Below are 20925 nucleotides of genomic sequence, written 5' to 3'. Positions count from 1 at the left end.
ACCGTTGATACCTTTTCTAGAATCAAAGCTTCCTAAATGTGTTAGTGAAACATGTGCAATGGACTCTCTAAATTATATTCAATTGTTTCCTCTGTGTGCAATATTTTATAAAGTTTGAATTGGATGATTTACTGTTCCCAAATGAAATTTATATTAAAATTTACCCTCATTAACCCAATTATTGCCCTAAAAAGCATTAATCCTGTAAACTGTGCTTTCATTTCAAGGCTATCATTTGAAAATAATAGATTTCTATAATTTTGTAGCAAAAACAAATAAAAAATGTTAAACTAGTATATATGTTACGATGTGATGCGTTATTCGATTTTGTTAGGTATACAAGCCTTTAGAATAGGTTTAAGTTGATGAAAAATCAATTTTACTGAATAAAATGACATAATTGACCTGTCAGAAGTCACGGTGCACACTTGACACCAAGTGCGTTACAAATGAAATTAGATAAAATAGCTATATATTAACATCCTTCTAGGTAAAAGGAAGGAATTTAAAATCAAGTCGTAGTAATCATGGAAGTTTTCAATGCTGTCTTGTTTCTCACAATGATCTTCCTCAGTATGGATCACGTCGTTTACGGAGGAGGAGTATCGAATTGTTAGTATATGCTTTTAGGTAACACCACTTACTAATGTGAGCATTTTTCAGAAACAGTGCATTTAACAATATAATACTGTTTATAACTTGACTTCATATTTTCAAATAAATTGATACAGTTTGGTATCAGACCAAGCATAACATATATACTAAAGATGATACCAAATTCTTATAATTGCCCATGAACAAAATATTATTAATAATTCTCTAAAAATGAAACGAAAGTTTTTCTATTTTCAATTATTTAAAAAAAGTCTAGTTAATTGTTAGAAATAGCCAGTCTTATAACCCGTATTAGCGCCAGACTTGGGGTCAATTACATTGGAATGTAATTAATTAAATTACACATTACATTGCAAAAATTATCAATTACAACAATTACACATTACACTGTTTTTGAAATGTAATTAATTAAATTACAATTACTTTACTAAAGTAATTGATTAAATTACACATTACATTTCGTCATGGTATTTTTTAACAATATAATACACGTATAAATAATGCATGTGTAAAATATTCATGTAAGCATAGTTTAAGCGTTGCAATTGATAATCATGAGCTATTTTAATGTTTTGTCATTTAGTCTGAATCTCTCTGGTCTGACAGCAATTCTAAATAGCTTTTCGACAGTAGCTAATGTGGCAGATATTGCTTGATCAGAACATGGAAGTTCTATGATCAGAAGATCATCATATTGAATGGAAGGGGAATTGGTTCCTATTAACTTGCCAATACATCAAGGGGTATTTTGACATCTCAGAAATGAAGTTATTTAAATTAAACATAATATAAATAAAGATATTATACATAAATCATAAATATTTTTTACATTAAAAATATCAAAAAGTGTGCTTGTCACTATATTAAAAATAATTTTTAGTACAAATAATGTATGTATAATGCCGCTTCCACAAGTAACGTAATATTTTTTATATTTAAATGTTTGCAGTTTATGCATCTTCCTTTGCATTTGCATTTCTTTGTAAAGATGCTAAATATTCGAAAATAGTTGTTCTCTCACATTATGTTAACTTCCTATATCTCCAATTTCAGTGATCTTATTCAATTAATGTTAACTATTACTGATCGACATGCTTTATACAAGAGATAAACAGATTTAATTAGCGTGAATTTGTTAAATAGTTAAAATATAAAGTTTTAATTTCAATTACAATTGCACTTTTTTATATCAATTTGAAAGTTACGTTATGTTGATCTGTTATATGCATTTGTATTTAATAAACTTCAACAACTTCTTATTATTAGTCAGACCGTACGCGTACGGTCCAACCGTATGAGTATTTTGAAAAAGTACGCATACGGTCTAGACCGTACGCGAACGGTCCAAATACTCATACGGTCTGGAACATAAACACTACAAATAGTCACATCAACGATAAAAAAGACAATGAATATAATTTAGTCGAATTGCCTCAATGTTTCGATCGATCATCATTAGGGTCATGACTTGGTCAACTAAAAAATGCAAAGTGAAACAGGGGAATAACATTTTCCGGAAATGAAGATATTAAATACTGTTATGATCTCTTGTGGACAAAAACATGTCAAACTTACAATCGATTACTATTTACTGAACTATTTCCTTGTTTGTTCAGCAAAACTAACCTTTCAGGGATATCCTGTCAAATGTTTTTAAATGGTATTGATATAACAGTAAAAGGTGTCATAAATACTTGCATTTGCATACTTGAGATGTTTTATGATCGAAAGGGACCAAAAAAGAAAAGCCAAATCCAGATAAGTTGAAATTGGCTCGAGGGAGTTGGTAACCTCAATTACTTTTAAGTTTTATAAAGTTTTATTTTCGTTTCCGAAAGTAATGAGACTGTCATGCATGTGAGACGTTTAATTAGCAATCAAGCTAGGTTTAATCAACCATTTTCTACATAAATGCCTAGTTAAAAATATGACAGTTATTATCTCTTCGTTTGATGTGTTTGTTGAGGGTATCACCAGCCCAGTAGTCAACACTTCGGTGTTGACATGAATATCAATAATGTGGTCATTTTTATAAATTTCCTGTATACAAAACTCTGAACTTTTTGAAAAACTAAGGATTTTCTTATCCCAGGCATAGATTACCTTAGCCGTATTTGGCACAACTTTTTGGAATTTTGGATCCTCAATGCTCTTCAACTTTGTACTTGTTTGGGTTTATACATATTTTTGATTTGAGCGTCACTGATGAGTCTTATGTAGACGAAACGCGCGTCTGGCGTACTAAATTATAATCCTGGTACCTTTGATAACTATTTACACCACTGGGTCGATGCCACTGCTGGTGGACGTTTCGTCCCCGAGGGTATCACCAGCCCAGTAGTCAACACTTCGGTGTTGACATGAATATCAATAATGTGGTCATTTTTATAAATTTCCTGTATACAAAACTCTGAACTTTTTGAAAAACTAAGGATTTTCTTATCCCAGGCATAGATTACCTTAGCCGTATTTGGCACAACTTTTTGGAATTTTGGATCCTCAATGCTCTTCAACTTTGTACTTGTTTGGGTTTATACATATTTTTGATTTGAGCGTCACTGATGAGTCTTATGTAGACGAAACGCGCGTCTGGCGTACTAAATTATAATCCTGGTACCTTTGATAACTATTGAGCTTTTGATTTTGACCTTTGATTATGGACTTTCCGTTTCTAATTTTCCTCTGAGTTCAGTATTTTGGTTATTTTACTGTTTTTGATACTGCTAGTCACTGAGAGCATAATGAGCTAGGTGGTTAGTGTTTGATAATGACATCATTTATGGCATACACTTCTTATATACACCAATTGTGGATTATAACATAATCTAAGAAAACGAAAATATCACTTGATAAATGAAGCGCTTTTCTGGATTTACTTTTATCAGAGACCATCAATCAAGACACCATAAAATTAAAGACAAGATTTTATGAATATTTAGGAGCTTAAGTCTTAAAGGACACGAAAAAAGAATAATGAAGGTTTATCAGGTATTTGATCAGAGAGGACTTTGAAGTATAAAAAATATACACCCGAAACTTCGCCTGATTTCCTTTATTAACAATATTCATGTTATTAAACCCAAACTCTTGCTAAGGGCAAGATGTACAACTGTGTGTTTGAGATTTCCTAATTACACCAACTTGCTCTCCTTAAAATTTTTACTGGTTGTTTTCATACAACAATGGGTCCACAGTAATGTTTCCTATGACGATACTCGAGGGTCTTGATTTAAGGATGGTGGATTTTCGCATTATTTAATGTTGCTGGTTTTTTCTTTGGTCTTTTGATTATCGAACCACATTAATTGTTATTCTTTTTTGTCCATTGTTCTCTAATCCTTATATTTTACACCCTTTGTTCTGTGTTCGACAAACCCAATCGAGACCCTTCAGAAATTAATGATATCGATTATCTTACATATAAATAGGCAAAATTTATCATAATTAACTTTGGATATTATAAAAATAAGAAGATGTGGTATGATGGCCAACGAGACAACTCTCCACCAGAGACCAAATTACCATACTTCCTCGTAGCTTATTAAATGATCAAAATTATGTACTTAATATTTAAATGATATAGGTATAATCATACAACCAGGATAAATACCGTGATATTTAATTTTAAGTAATGTCATGTCTCCTATTATTGTCTAAAGTCTCAGCTGAAGGTATGTTAACATTTTACAAATATAAGAAAAATACACAAATAAGTTTTTGAGCTACAAATAAACAAAATATGTTTTTCCTGTTGATAAAGATTACAGTAATCATCTAAATCAAGTATTATGTTAAATCTGTGTTTTTAAGTATTTTTATATCTTCTTTATAAACATACGAGTTTTTAACATTAATAAGATTCTGTTGTATCGACATGAAAACTATAAAGACTAATAAAACATCTTTCGGGTAATGTCTACTTTCTTGGTGGTTTGAGTTTTATATTAAGTTTACAAAAGATTTTTTTCGATAGAAAAAACGGTTAGTTATTTTCATTTTCATTGATTATCATCAAAAAGATCACAAAAATAAAATATAATAATCGGTATTTGGTATTGTATTCATCGTAAATTACAGAATTATTCATGTTTATGTAATTTAATGCGAAAAAACAATATGTCAGTACAGAAACAAAAAAGTAACCTTTACCAAGACGTAATCAAATACATGGATATAGATTTGGCTTCATTACCACATTATAAACTTTTGTCGACAATAATCACCCCTGAATACAACTGCAACATTCGCTCAATTTTCATTTCATAATCTTTGTAAAATATAGATCCTGTGTCCAAGTATTGCTTTCAAGGAAATAAAAAGGCTCAGATCTTTTGTCTGTTTTAAATAGAATTAAGAATGGAAACGCGAAATGTGTGAATAGACAAAAATCCGACAAGAGAGTCAAATACACCCCAAGGTAACGATTGGGTTTTTGATTCAGTCTGAAATTCTTTTTTGGCCATTTTTCTCTAATCCTTATATTTTACACCCTTTGTTCTGTGTTCGACAAACCCAATCGAGACCCTTCAGAAATTAATGATATCGATTATCTTACATATAAATAGGCAAAATTTATCATAATTAACTTTGGATATTATAAATATAAGAAGATGTGGTATGATGGCCAACGAGACAACTCTCCACCAGAGACCAAATTACCATACTTCCTCGTAGCTTATTAAATGATCAAAATTATGTACTTAATATTTAAATGATATAGGTATAATCATACAACCAGGATAAATACCGTGATATTTAATTTTAAGTAATGTCATGTCTCCTATTATTGTCTAAAGTCTCAGCTGAAGGTATGTTAACATTTTACAAATATAAGAAAAATACACAAATAAGTTTTTGAGCTACAAATAAACAAAATATGTTTTTCCTGTTGATAAAGATTACAGTAATCATCTAAATCAAGTATTATGTTAAATCTGTGTTTTTAAGTATTTTTATATCTTCTTTATAAACATACGAGTTTTTAACATTAATAAGATTCTGTTGTATCGACATGAAAACTATAAAGACTAATAAAACATCTTTCGGGTAATGTCTACTTTCTTGGTGGTTTGAGTTTTATATTAAGTTTACAAAAGATTTTTTTCGATAGAAAAAACGGTTAGTTATTTTCATTTTCATTGATTATCATCAAAAAGATCACAAAAATAAAATATAATAATCGGTATTTGGTATGTATTCATCGTAAATTACAGAATTATTCATGTTTATGTAATTTAATGCGAAAAAACAATATGTCAGTACAGAAACAAAAAAGTAACCTTTACCAAGACGTAATCAAATACATGGATATAGATTTGGCTTCATTACCACATTATAAACTTTTGTCGACAATAATCACCCCTGAATACAACTGCAACATTCGCTCAATTTTCATTTCATAATCTTTGTAAAATATAGATCCTGTGTCCAAGTATTGCTTTCAAGGAAATAAAAAGGCTCAGATCTTTTGTCTGTTTTAAATAGAATTAAGAATGGAAACGCGAAATGTGTGAATAGACAAAAATCCGACAAGAGAGTCAAATACACCCCAAGGTAACGATTGGGTTTTTGATTCAGTCTGAAATTCACAAACTCGTAGGCAGCTTTCGATGTAAACCCAGCAAAAAAGTGTACTTATTTTGTTGGATTAATGTTCACCACTAAATATGAAGGTTGGCAATTTCGTACAGTAAAATTTATTACAAACTCGAAGTTAGATATGTGGATTACAATATTTAACTGAAAATGCAATTGAAATATATGTTACAATACTACGATGCACCAAAAGCTCACATAAAAACACATTGCATAAGAAATTGCCTCTACCAATTCGGAAATATGAAATTTGTTATTCGTTTCATGTGTTTGGGCTTTTGAAATTCCAATCGATTATGGACTTTGAAATTTTCCATGGAATTCGGTATTTGTTTATCTTTTTTTTTTTACTTTAAACAAGTGTACCGACATTTCATGATCTTCTAGGTTGCAAACATGACGCTGAAATTCGTATACTACGCTTTTCTTGTATTTGTGAACTGTAGCCTTTTGAAAAGCAGAGTGGACGCTGCAGGTTTGTATATGTTATAAAAATGTAAACTTTGTTGACAGTTAATCTCATGAATACAACTAAGCACAATATTTTTCTTCTTTTTTAACTGCAGTCACATTCATTTTATTGATAGGAATAAAATTCATGCACGCCAAAAAGAAATTCAGTATACATGAAACCGGGGCGAAAAATACAAGAGGAACAGCCAAAGTAATAAATCGAAAATAAACTGACTACTCCATGGCTAAAAATAAAAAAGACAAACAGACAAATAATAATAGTAGTACAAAAGAAACAGCATAGAAAACCAAAGACTGCGCAACACCCACCCCACCAAAAACTTGAGGAGATCTCAGTTGCTCCGAAAGGGTAAGCGATCCAGCTCCGTATGTGGCACTAGTCATGTTGCTCATGTTACTGCATGACTATACGCTCAGAATTGTAATTATTTAATCGAAAAAAACCATCTCGTTTCTAAAGTATTGTAGACTTTTAAGTTAACAGGTGATAAAAAAAAGTAGTCCGATTAACATTAATTGTTTAATACTTCGACTTATCTTTCTGTACTTTGTGCGAATAATACTTTTATTATATAACGTTGTACCAATTTCTGTTCAAAGGACGTATACTCCGATAACTGTATAATACATTATGAAGACTTATATTTAAGGCAGCGAGATTTTCTTTTCTGCCTATCAAACAAGCAGTTTACATGTAAAGAACTGAAAATATTAAACAAGTAAAACAGTCAGTAAAAAAGAGAAAATGAGTAATCGTCACACTGACATATCAAAATGAAAATGTTACATAAATATCATTTTTAAACAGGCTTTCGCAAATTCTAAGTAAATATTTTTTTGAATAGACAGACGTTGTCCAGATAATTATATCCGTTGTAGAGACGGGATTCGATGCTTCCCTCTTACATCATTATGTGATGGTACGACAGCGATATGTAAAGATGGTAGTGACAAGGATCCCAACTTTTGCAGAGGTAGTTATAAAGAAAATGGACCAATAACGATCAATTAAACTTTTCATCTATATGCAATCATTATTTAATGTCTACCTAAATGAAGTGGATAGTATTTTCTCGTATATATTATCGGTTGTGCTTATCATGATAAAGGTTCTAGTACTGGATGATGCAATAATCAGCAACGATTCTTTGATCATAATAGACGTATTTACACTTGTATGCAAATTTGTCCGCCATTACATAACATCACACAGGTTCCCGTAAACTTTGACTTCATAATTCAAAATATTTGACGTCATAACTAAAAAGTGATTGTTGCTTGACGTCAAAAGGTTATTTGGAGGTGATATAAGGTCAATCGGAGGCAAAATACAGCTAAATACCAAAAGTGTAAATACGTTTATAGATAAGACAGCAAGAATTGGCGAGTATTATTATATTTTTCAAAATCATCATAGTGAAAGGAAAACGTATACATCAAGTTTATATCTTTTTTACTTACAAGTCATTACCAGTTCAGCAAAAGCTCAGTGTGATAATAACATATAACACTATAGGTTATAAATACAGAATAAAATCTGACAACAAATATCATAATTAGTATTTTGTTAATACATTCTGAAAAAAACCCAGCTTTTTGTGGTTTGGAAAATGTGAGCTCAAATGAAAAGTATGACAAAACTAAAAATTTAATAATTGAAAACATCAAGGAAATGGAGTACGGATTACGGTTAAACAACAGCAACTAAAAATATTTCTTTAATTATACCCTGATATGACTTTTAGTCAAATTTTACGATGTTGTCTGTCAGTACGGTAAAAAGATTCGGTAGTATTACATATTGACTTTGATTCTACAATATAGCACAAACTTGTCCTTCCACTCATGTTAAATGTAGAGATGGAATTCAATGTTTCCCATGTGATTATAATCCTGGTACCTTTGATAACAAATAGCATTACATATTGACCTTGATTCTACAATACATCACATACTTGTCCTTCCACTCATGCTAAATGTAGAGATGGAATTCAATGTTTCCCATGTGATTATAATCCTGGTACCTTTGATAACTAATAGCATTACATATTGACTTTGATTCTACAATATAGCACAAACTTGTCCTTCCACTCATGCTAAATGTAGAGATGGAATTCAATGTTTCCCATGTGATTATAATCCTGGTACCTTTGATAACTAATAGCATTACATATTGACCTTGATTCTACAATACATCAAATACTTGTCCTTCCACTCATGCTAAATGTAGAGGTGGAATTCAATGTTTCCCATGTGATATCATTATATATTATTAATTCGTATTATTTAACAAATTTGATTCGACTAGGCATAGTCACATGTTAAACTATATTTTCGAAGGTAGAGAGAAAACGGCGTATAGCAAAAAGCATATTGACCGGCAAAATGCATATCGCACGGTTATTTTTAGAATATCTAAAAACCGATATATTTTGTGACGTCATGTAATGAATTTCAGGATATTGTTTAACGTTTTGAAACACATGATATCTGTGATCAATAATTTGACGGAAAAAATCTTCAAATACATAAGATGTAAAAAAAAACAACAGTAAATTAAATAACAACTAATATGTTGTTATTGTCAAGGAGACAAATTGATGTAATAAATATTTATAAAATTCCAACAAACCTAAATGACGATTTTGATACAAATATGGTCGGAAATTAATAATATAACAAATATAGCCTTTTATGAGGTCAATACAGGATATATCGACCCAAAGAAGTATACCGACCTCGGACTTCGTCCTCAGTCAATATACTTCTTTCAGGTCAATATATCCTTGTATCGACCTCATACAAAGGCTATATTTGTATAATATTGACTTTGATTCTACACACAGCGCAGACTTGTCCTTCAACTCATGCTAAATGTAGAGATAGAATCCAATGTTTCCCATATGATATCATTACATATTGACTTTGATTGTACACTACAGCGCAGACTTGTCCTTCAACTCATGCTAAATGTAGAGATGGAATCCAATGTTTCCCATTACAAGATCTGTGTGATGGTGATAACACTTACTGCCGTGATCAGAGTGACGAAGATCCCGACTTTTGTAGAGGTAAGGGCTGAACTTTTATATATTATCATTTGATACGTATGTATGTAAGATGGGAAATGTTACCAATAAGTTCAATATGCAAATGTTGCCATTTGAATCTTGATTACTGATATCAAAACTTATCAGTATTTCGTAAATGTTTTAATAACGAATTGAATATAAATTTTATATGGCTATTAATGTAGTTATCAGAAAGCTATTTTCTATGTAGAATATTTGCATTTAAAAAATGAATGGCACTCGTTATATAATTATAATGTTTTTTTTCTATTTGTTTTATCATTGTTGTCTGTATTTCACTTCATGTATAGTAAGATAAATTATTATGTTACCCTCTTTGTACCTGTGGCCATTCAGTTTGGGGAATTTAAGAATCTAGATAACTGTGGATTCGTTTATTTTCGTGGGTACCAATTTTCGTGGAAAGAGGAAAACTTGCATAATCATGGATATTTAAATTCGTGGTTTTGACAAAGTTTACATTCATTTCTTTAGAAAAATTTGCATAGTGTTGATCATTTAATTTAGTTTTGTCCCTGTCTCCACGAAATCCACGACAATTGGTATCCGACGAATATTAATAAACTAACAGTATAAGAAGATGAGGTGTGAGTACCAATAAGACCACTCTCTATTCAGGTTACAACCTAAGCATAACCTCTATTATATTAAAATACCGTCTTCAATACGGAGCTTCGGCTCACACGGAACAGCAAGCTATAAAATGCCCCAACTATTGTAAAATCATTCATTTGAGTATCTGTTTTTGTAATAGATCAAAATTGTGAGCCTGGTTACACTAAGTGTAGGGATGGTGTACACTGTTTCATGTCTCAATGGCTCTGTGATCGTGCAGGAACATTTAATTGTCCAGACCATAGTGACGAAGACCCAGAGTTCTGTAAACGTGAGTAAATTTTAGGTACAAGTTACACTTCCATTGAAAAATTGAAAACAACACGTTTAATAATTTCTTGCGTCCGAAGCACTTTTTTGGATTGACCTTCATCCGGAACGCTCAAAGCCAATATTTGAAATCCGAAGATGTATTAGTCCGAAACCGTTGAAGAGCTATATGTCAAAAATACCTAAAATAAATAGCCAAATTCATCTAAAGCCAAGTGAAACATTCACTAGAAACGAACGCATTGATATTGATATTGAAGTTATTTGGTATTTCAATATTCTAGAAAAGAAAAAAAAAGTACGCTGATTTTCATAATATTTCATTTTCCTTTTTAACTTGTGAAATTTTGGAAGATTGTCTCATATTCATTTATAATATGTGTCAAAAAGCGTCAACGTAAACGTTACACGAAAACAAGACGTTTTGATCATACTTGTTCAATTGTTTCTTTTTTTTTCAATGGTAATTAACAAGGGTACATAAAACAGGTTCCAGAATTTAATGCTAGAGCTACAAGCTTTCATTATGGTGATTTCATTAACAGACCTATATGAAAAAATTATCTACAGTCGCCGTTTGGAATTTTGAAAGAATTTGGTGATCGTGCAACCTCGTGCAATTCCATCTATATTAGTCCTTATTTTTGTCTTTAAAGCCGATAAACGATAGCTTACGTATATTCAAATTAAATAAACTCATCATAGATACCAGGACTAAATTCACTATATGCGCCAAACGCGCGTTTTGTCTACAAAAGACTCATCAATGACTCTCGAATCCAAAAAAAGTTAAAATGGCCAAATAAAGTACGAAGTTGAAGAGCATTTATGACCAAAAGTCCTAAAAGTTTTGCCAAAAACAGCTAAGGTAATCTATGCCTGATGTAGGAAAGCTTTAGTTTTTCAAAAAAATCAAAAATTTGTAAACAGTAAATTTATAAATATAAACATATCAATGACCATTCATGTCAGCACAAAAAGTGCTGACTACTGGGCTTGTGATACCCTCGGGGAAATGACTACACTTAAGAGATTCACACGAAATACTGCTTTCCCAGTCAGCAGACATCATTCTTATGTTGTACTGTTATACCACTGTTCCAGGTTAGGGGGAGGGTTGGGACCCCGCTAACATGTTTAACCCCGTCACATTATTTATGTGTGTGTCTGTCCAAGTCAGGAGCCTGTAATTCAGTGTCGTTTGTTTATGTGTTAAATATTTGTTTTTCGTTCATTTTTTTTTATAGAAATAAGGCCGCTAGTTTTCTCGTTTGAATTGGTTTACACTGTCATATCGGGGCCTTTTATAGCTGACTATGCGGTATGGGCTTTGTTCGATTTTGAAGACCGTACGGTGACCTATAGTTGTTAATGTTTGTGTCATTTTGGTCTTTTGTGGACAGTTGTCTCATTGGCAATCATACCACATCTTCTTTACTATATTATCCGTGCTGTTCCTGGTATCCACTCTATTATAGCTGTCTTGAACCAGACTGAAAGAATAATAATACAATACTCATGGCCAACAGGGAACATCACCTCCTGATTAAATCTTAGAGTACTTTAAGGATGTTCTTATCCAAGGAATAGATTACGTTAGCCATCTTTTAGAATTTTAAGATCCTCAATGATCTTCAACTTTGTACTTGTTTGTTTTTTTTTTTAACTATTTTGATCCTGATTTTTATAATGAGTCTTGTGTATCTGTTTTATAACAGAAATATTTATTTCAATCGTCGACTTTACATAACTTATTCGTTTGACCAGATGTCCTTCCAAACTGTCCTGAGTTTAACATATGTTGCTTTCTATATTCTCAAATCAAATTGCTGGAATGTTGCTTGTTTAAAATGTGAGTCTAAAACAATTAATCTAATTGTTTCCTTAAAGTTGATTCTATATTTATACAAATGTATTGATCAGACATCTAAATAACAGAACTCCATTTAGAGTGTGCCATTTGATACATTAAAAAAAAACAATGTTTTGTGAAAAGGGACACTCATTATTAAACTACTAGAGTTCTGACAATAATGACATTAACGGTACCTATTTTTCTGCACCAGATGCGCATTTCGACAAAATATGTTTCTTCAGTGATGCTCGTGGCCCAAATATTAGAAATCCAAAGTTTATATAAAAGAGGAAGAGCTATAATCCAAATGTCCAAAAAGTATAGACACATCCGTGAAAGGAGTCAGCGCTTTGCATGAGGGAGCGTGTTTAATTATTCGAAAGTTCAACTCCGACCTAGATGAAAGTTACTCAAGAGAACGGTGTTTTAATTTATGACGACATTAATTTACCGATATTCGAATATCGTAAACCGACATGAAAAAGCATGGTGTGTATCTCCATTCATTTTTGGCCAGGCGTTGTCAGTTTATTTTCGATTTATGAGTTTGACTGTCCCTCTGGTATCTTTCGTCCCTCTTTTACTAAAATTAGGTTTGTAGTGTTTCTGGTGGATCGCAGGTCTATTGAAAAGACTCTTTTATTTGAAAGACACGAATGGAACATTCAATCATTTCTTTAAAATTTATCAAAACAATCAGATTGTCGTACAACTAAAAACAATAACAATCAAAACCAAGGAGTAAACAAAGACTCACAAAACCAAATGACATTTGCATCAAAAGTTATAAATAAGAAATAAGAAACAGCACGAACTCCACTAAAACCGGGAGTGAAATCAAGTGCTCCGGGAGGGTAAATTTCCTGCACAGTATGCGGCACCCGTGGTGTTATCTCTTTCTTCAGTTCTGTAATGATGGAAGGTAATTATGACTGTGCAAGAATATCAGATATGATTTCTGACACAATTTTGACATAATGGCCAATCAGCTCATGATGGCGATCGTAAAATGTCCTGAGTGATGACATTTATTTGATTGATTCGTAGCCCTGTCTTGGCAACTTTTGAGAAAGCAGTATTCCTTGTTCAACAAAATCAACTTTCTTTGAGCTAGCTCTAGAGTAACGTAAAAAGAAAAAGATATGATAGAAAGGAGGTAACGGGTTGTTAAAAATATTGAGAAATATATTTGTATAAATGTCTATGCATCCGAAATGCTTAAGTAAATTCACCTTCATAATGAACAAACTATATTCGTTTTGTTGTAAACTTATATAGAATATCAATTATATTTCGAGTGAAAATTAATAAAATTGTATGAGACTGTCATACAAATTAGAGAGTTAGCCAGCTGTAAAACCATGTTTTCTCCATCATTTTCTACATAAGAATTTTCCTCGCAGTTCCATATTTTTGTTAATAACTTTTTTTATATTAGTATTTGTAAAACTAATTACAGAACAAAGATGTCCTGAATTTGAAGGTTGGGGTGGCTGGAATGGTTGGAGGAAATGTCGGGACGGAAAACAATGTTTCATCGCAACACGCTTATGTGGTGGCGACTTTGCGTATTGTAATGATGAAAGTGACGAGGACCCTGATTTTTGTAAAAGTATGTATCATTTAATCTATCATGATTTCCTTAATAAAGGATTGCTACTGAAAATGAACCTTTTGTAACAAGGAGTTCCAAATGGTGAAGTTGAAATCATCCCTTCGTAAATTTCACGCCATCACGAGTTGGTTGACCGTTATGGAATAACCGTTTCACAGATGATATCGGATATGTTCCGTACAACAATACCATTTCCTTTTCATGAATGTGACCTACCGAATTAGAGTATTAACCGGATTTGTAATAACATAAGCAAATCGACGGGTGCTCGAAGTTTTTGGTGGGTTTCGTGTTGCTTAGTCCTTAGCTGTGTCTTCTGTACTATTATTTGCCTGTTTGTTATTTTCAGCCATGGCGTTTTCAGCTTATTTTCAATCTTTGAGTTTGACTGTACCTCTGGTATCTTTCGTTCCTCTTTTTAATATAAATGTCATTAAGAATTCTATTTTCCTTTACTGCGAAGTGCATGCATACAAAAAGATGTGGTATGATTGAACATGTGTAACACACAAACAAACGACAACCACTGAATTACTGGCTCCTGACTTTGGACATGAAGTATGTTTCCCACTACATTAACATATTTGAGTCATGGTCCATAATTTAAAACTCTATAACTGCGGACAAGTTCAATAATTTGAAAATCCTGAAATTATTTTCGGTGGTCTAGTTTATTCAATTTTTATCAGCATGCATTATAATTTAAATCTTTATATTTATCTTTAAATCCTCTTCAGGGTTCAATATGCAAACACTAGTGCAACAGTGACAATTTTTCTTAATATCAAAAATTGATAAAATAATACTATTAATAGAAATCATAACATACGATTCTATAGGTTCAAATTCACCTGCGTCATTCCTAACTTTTATAACTTTGATAACAGACCAGACATGCAGTGAAGGCTATATTAAATGTCGTGATGGTGATGAGTGCTTTACTTAATCTGTCTCTTACATTTCTTTGATAACAGACAAGACATGCGGTGAAGGCTATATTAAATGTCGTGATGGTAATGAGTGCTTTACTTAATCCGTCTCTTCTATTACTTTGATAACAGACAAGACATGCGGTGAAGGCTATATTAAATGTCGTGATGGAAATGAATGATTTTTAATCTGTATCTTATATTACTTTGGAAACAGACCAGACATGCACTGAAGGCTATAATAAATGTCGTGATGGTAATGAATGCTTTCCTTTGTGGGGATTATGCGATGGTGGAAGTGGAAGCAGGGGTACAATGTATAACTGTAACGATCAGAGTGATGAAGATCCTGCATTTTGTAGGGGTATGTGTTATCCGCCTTTTGTATCTACTTAATTATTTGATTTAGGTAACAAATAAAGGAAACAGTAGAATACCGCTGTTCAAATGTCATAAATCGATAAAGGAAAAACTAGTCCGAGTTACAAACTGTAAACGATGGACACACGTCAACTATAAGAGGAAAACAACGGAAAAATTTAACACTGATTTGCAACATGCATAGAAAGAAAATATTTGATAAAAACTGTCATATTCTGACTTGGTACAGGATTTTCAGAAACAAATATGGTGGGTTGAACCCACTTTAATTCAATGTAACAAATACCGCTGAAATGACATTATATGACAGCAATTCAGTACAACGAAATGCAAGAATACTCAGGACAGAGAATTAAATACATGAACAAATAATACACTTGCACATTTCGACAAGTTGACTACAGAATAACAACAAACACCTAAAATTAATTTTCGACAGTTAGAAAAGATCCAGCATAATAAAATATCGAGCTAGGCGTCACACGGATGTATCAGCGCCCCAAAAAGTGACGTCACAGATAAATTTCTTAAAAGAAAATCGGAATTAAGTTTGTAATGTTGTTTGATGTATGTTATAACAATTACGAGAAATCGATTGTTTCTTCTAAATTAAATCATGCGAAATGTTTAAAACTAATAAATCATGTGCATATACCGTACTTGCTTTTAACTGAAATCATATAAATGAGCTAGGTGATCAAATATCTTTACTTTTACATACGTCGAATAGTAAATAAAAAATAGAATTACAACTACAAACGATAAGACTACATTATAACTTAATACATGAATGTTGGATGTAAACATACCGAGACACGTCTTTTTTTCAGCAGCCATTTTGAAGAAATGTCTGAATAAATGTAAATCTGTATACGACTCAGATGTTCCGAAAAATCTCGAAATATAGGTTAATGTACATCTTACACTGCAGGGAGATAAATCTGTTAAATCAGCTAAATGTTTTAATTACGTTGTGTTGTTAAGGGAATATTAAGCTTCTCAATGATCAAAATAAGTGTTTGTCACACTGCTATATAACCAGTGTAATTTTTCTGATAAAACGGTTGGTTCAAAGTTTTGCAAAATTTTATATTTTTGTCAAAGGGTCAAATGAAAATACTTTGTCCAATTTTTATGCAAATTAAACGAGCCAAATTAATTTTAGTTAAAGTGTTGGGTAAAACGTTGTTCGTCATGTCGTGGTAAACAACGAAGAAGTCAACTTGGTTACTTTTCATGTGATGCTAGCTGCCACATTATTATATTTTCAATACAAGAATTGTACAATTGAAATTCAAATTCTGATCTTTTCTCGTTTATTTTGTATCCCTTAAGATTAGGAGGTACATAAACAATGAAAGAACTATGGTAATGTAAATACAACTACCATTGATTACTACTGAATAATAAAAATGCAATAGACGACAACAAACTACATACAGGCTTTCCACACTCGGAATCAATCATTTGATAAATATTAAGTTATACATGAAAACATTTCGGAATACTTGTTATGTTAATCTGGGTTTTTTATATATTGTGAACAAATGTTTTGGATAATCCCACGTGGTCTATTTTGTATTGCATGCGACATTACAAATTAATTAAACTAGACTTAAAAGTTTTCTTGTCTAATAAACAGGTACACATACTTGACATAAAACTAGAACTGTAGTGTTCAAACGAATCTGGATTTCAAGAAAATTTTCATTTGGTGAAAAACTTCGACATGAACTAGTTGTGGTTCATAACTTTATCATACGGATTTGCTGAGGAGTACTAAATATATGGCTTATATATACATATATAAAAAAAAATAAAGGTAGATTCGAGTTAAGTTTAGTGCAATATGGGTGTTCTTAAATTTTGTTTGCTGTTTTATCTTTTTCAGTACACGAGTGTGCCAAGGACTATGTGAAATGTCGAGACGGTATCCAGTGCATTCAACGCAATCGTCTGTGTGACAAACACGGCTGGTCTCTTAATATTGATTGCGCTGATCAAAGTGATGAGGATCCTGAGTTTTGTAAATGTAATTTAATTTCTATATTACGTCATGAATTAAAAATCAAAAATTGAAGTAATGAATTAGAATGCTTCAACCAGTTTTAGGCTGCTGAATAATTCACAATTGTCCTTATTGCCTGGATTTTTATTTTGCTTTCCAGAAGTATAAAAGAGTAAACTGCAGACTAATGAAGAGTATTAAAATCTTTATTTCTTCTGCACCAAAAGTACTGCAATCTGATTGGTTGACTACCCGGGTGTAAATAAAACCCCACCCTGATTCACCCGGGATAAATACAATTTTGCCAAATTAAAAAAAAAATTGAAATTTTGCCAAAAAAACTTAAAATATAAAATTTTGCAAAAAAAAAGAAAAAAAAAAGAAAATTAAGAAAATAAATAAAAATAAGAAAATGCAAAACACAAATTTTTTCTGAATTTTCAAAAATTAAAGGAAAAAAGTATTTGACAATGTGCAGTAGCATGGACATTGAAAAAATATTACGCTGGAAATTTGTCATTAACATTTTTCACAATTTTACATCCTGGTTTCAAAATGAGTAAAGGAATTGTTTATAAGAAATAAATTCATTATCTTGGTGTAATCAGGGGTGTACGGAATTTTACACCGTTGTTGAAAAATCATACACCCATTCGGCTGCGCCTCAGGGTGTATGAATTTTCAACAACGGTGTAAAATTCTGTACACCCCTGATTACACCAAGATAACTTATATTATTTACATTATGCATTGTGCAAAGTACCAATAAATAAACTTTCATTAATGAAATAACGCGTTGAATTTTAAATTACTATACAAGCATATACATGTCTGATTAAGAAATAATTCATGGAAGCGCCATACACTTGTTGTAAATTTACGCATGGCCAGGGCCATCATATTCGCTAATTTCATCCCTCGCTAAAGCCCAGGATAAAATTCGAATATCACGGCCCAGGCGATGTGTAAATTTCCAACAAGTGTATGGCTTCCATGAATTATTCTAATTCTTATAGGAAAAATACAGTCCTTTAAAAATTTAAGAGAGGTAAGTAGGAATGCTCTGTGCAATGCTATTCTTTGTTACTCCCTGTGAGACAAAGCTTAAACGTTCTACTAAATCTGTAGCTTGCATTAACTACTTCGTAAATAACCGCTAGAAAAAAAAAATTATTCTTTTAATTCTTTAACCGAACATTTGTTATTTTTAATCTTAGTGTTTTTCTCATAAGTTATGGTCAAATCCAAAGATGGCATTTCGTATCTAAGGAGCAGCCATGTTGACTTGCTGATATCTGTAAATATGCGAATACTGATAATGCATTTAAATAGATAATAAAACAACACCTACCTCATAGAATCATTTAATGATATAGTATGCGAATTTAAATGGTTTACGTAACGGGAAACCCTTCAGCTTCACATCATTTTCTTATGTATGTCGTTATGGTTTGAAATGACTTAAATGCGCCAAAAGCAATCATGAAATTTAGCTGAATTTTACTCTATTTTGACTTGAAGATTTCTAATTTTTTTTCTTTTATGCATTGAAATAAGAATAAAAGTTTGAGTAGTTTAGTTTAAAAAATATCGGTAAATTTGTAAATAGTCTCGGACACGTGTGGATTTACATGGGAGGTATATTGTAACATCCATTATTATGTATATCTGAGTCTGCGCTAAGTATAGATATATCGAAAATTTTATCACGATGTCGTTAACAAAAGCGAAAGAAGCTCGTCATATCAGAATATCTCAATCAACACAGCAGCTTGTTTACATTTTAATAAAACTTGATGAGGTTAATTAAAATGTCAAACATAATGATGCAACTTTAAGAAAACCTTAAATCAGCAACGTTGCACTTAGACTCAGTAGTTCAGGACAAATATAGTCATAATTAATATCAAGTAAATACAAATTTCGAAAATGATAATGGATATAGGAAAATGTGGTGTGAGTGCCAATGAGACAACTCGTTATCCAAATAACAATTAATAAAAGTAAACCATTATAGGTCTATGTATGGCCTTCAACATTGAGCCTTGGCTCACACCAAACAACAAGCTATAAAGGGCCCAAAATTACTAGTGTAAAACCATTTAAACGAAAACCTTAAATTAGCAACGTTGCGCTTGGCCTCAATAATTCAGGAAACTATTGTTACAATTACAAACATTTCATTACAGTACACGCATGTGCTTCGGGGCACTCTAGATGTGAGGATGGTATTCATTGTTTCCCCGATGTGTCCCTTTGTGATGGACTGATTCACTTTTGTCCAGATGGTAGCGATGAAAATGAAGACTTCTGCAAAGGTATGAGTTTTATACATCAGTCTTTCAAGTTTGTTTTTAAAGCACAACAATTGCCGAAAACAACAAATAAAAGACCGAAGAAACAAAACAATGAAACAGATGTTTAAAAAACAGTTAGTATCAATGGGAAAATCAATCATCTTTCGGAAATATGAAAGAGACTACAGAAACATATGTTCAACACGAAAATAAATGAAAAAAAAAACAAATAATAAAAGTCGTCGATTGTACTTATCGTTATTACATATCGTAAAAACAATCAATTTTCCTACACATCATTTCCATACTGTGGTTTTTTTTTTAAAGATATCAGTTAATTATTTTTTAATCAGAATAGTTCTTTCTTTTGTAGAGAGAAATTGTGCATCTGGGTTCACTAAATGTAGAGATGGTATTCATTGTTTTCCTTACTCATCTTTGTGTGATGGACAGGATGTGTATTGTGCAGATGGAAGCGATGAAGATGATGAATTTTGCAAAGGTAAGTCCAATAGTATATGTATATGAATATTCTTAACTACTCTAAATCTTAACACAACGATGTTAAATCTGCAAATTTGCGGAATTTTTGTTCTTCCCTTGACATGATTCAAAGGTAAAATCACAAAAATACTAATCTCAAAAAGGGAATTCCCTTATTAAATGTCAAAATAAAAGCCCAAACACATCAAACAAACGGACAACAACTGACATATTCCTGACACTGATTTCACATTATAAGATCTGATCAGGGGGTACAATTAAACGATTTAGAGGTGACATAAAACAACGTACTATTTTGTTAATCTCTATTATATAATTTATTTCAGCTGCTTGGTTCGAATAGTAAAAACGACACGAGGACGGTTGTAAAGTAAAAGCCTAAGGAAGGATCTGTTCGTCAAATAAAGATACATGTATACACATGTGAATTATGATTTCAATTTAATCGTTGTTGTGGTTCTATGTTTTCAACATAGTGTTTTGATGTCAAAATCAAAAACTGGAACAAATTAAACGAATGGTCATAGTCCTTTACTTGATGCAGGATATTTTTATGAAAAAAAATGGTAGATTGAGCATGATTGTATAGCAAGCTAAACTTATCACTTGAATGACAGTCGCATAAAAGTTCATTATATTGAAAACGACATTAATCTTCTTACATCTATATAACAA

The 20925-nt window shown here is 31.7% G+C and overlaps 1 protein-coding gene across 3 annotated transcripts; it reads left to right on the top strand.

The window, feature by feature from the left end:
* Nucleotides 1–489: 489 nt before the first annotated feature.
* Nucleotides 490–20690, top strand: LOC134696452 (low-density lipoprotein receptor-related protein 2-like). Of its 3 annotated transcripts, none has more exons than XM_063558274.1 (11): nt 505–612; nt 6598–6685; nt 7530–7658; nt 9627–9755; nt 10531–10662; nt 13976–14128; nt 15278–15424; nt 17333–17473; nt 19639–19767; nt 20120–20248; nt 20577–20690. In XM_063558274.1, the coding sequence occupies exons 2-11, from the start codon at nt 6607–6609 to the stop codon at nt 20591–20593; spliced, it is 1185 nt and encodes a 394-aa protein (XP_063414344.1). In that variant the 5' UTR covers nt 505–612; nt 6598–6606; the 3' UTR covers nt 20594–20690. The 3 variants fall into 3 exon arrangements, with proteins under 3 accessions (XP_063414341.1, XP_063414344.1, XP_063414342.1); XM_063558272.1 differs by lacking the exon at nt 505–612 and adding an exon at nt 5376–5423; XM_063558271.1 differs by lacking the exon at nt 6598–6685 and having other exon boundaries at nt 490–612.
* The last annotated feature ends 235 nt before the right edge of the window (nt 20691–20925 follow it).

Source organism: Mytilus trossulus, chromosome 14 (genome assembly GCF_036588685.1).
Source record: "Mytilus trossulus isolate FHL-02 chromosome 14, PNRI_Mtr1.1.1.hap1, whole genome shotgun sequence".
Taxonomy (NCBI): domain Eukaryota; kingdom Metazoa; phylum Mollusca; class Bivalvia; order Mytilida; family Mytilidae; genus Mytilus; species Mytilus trossulus.
Note: the sequence above shows the minus strand (reverse complement) of the source record. Positions and strands in the feature narration are given on the sequence as shown.

What these genes read in the sequence shown, in the direction of transcription:
- LOC134696452 (XM_063558271.1), top strand. Translation starts at nt 528, where the DNA reads ATGGAAGTTTTCAATGCTGTCTTGTTTCTCACAATGATCTTCCTCAGT. An exon ending in CGGAGGAGGAGTATCGAATT is followed by an intron (nt 613 to 7,529) that starts GTTAGTATATGC and finishes TTTTTTGAATAG; the next exon opens with ACAGACGTTGTCCAGATAAT. An exon ending in AGACCCAGAGTTCTGTAAAC is followed by an intron (nt 10,663 to 13,975) that starts GTGAGTAAATTT and finishes AACTAATTACAG; the next exon opens with AACAAAGATGTCCTGAATTT.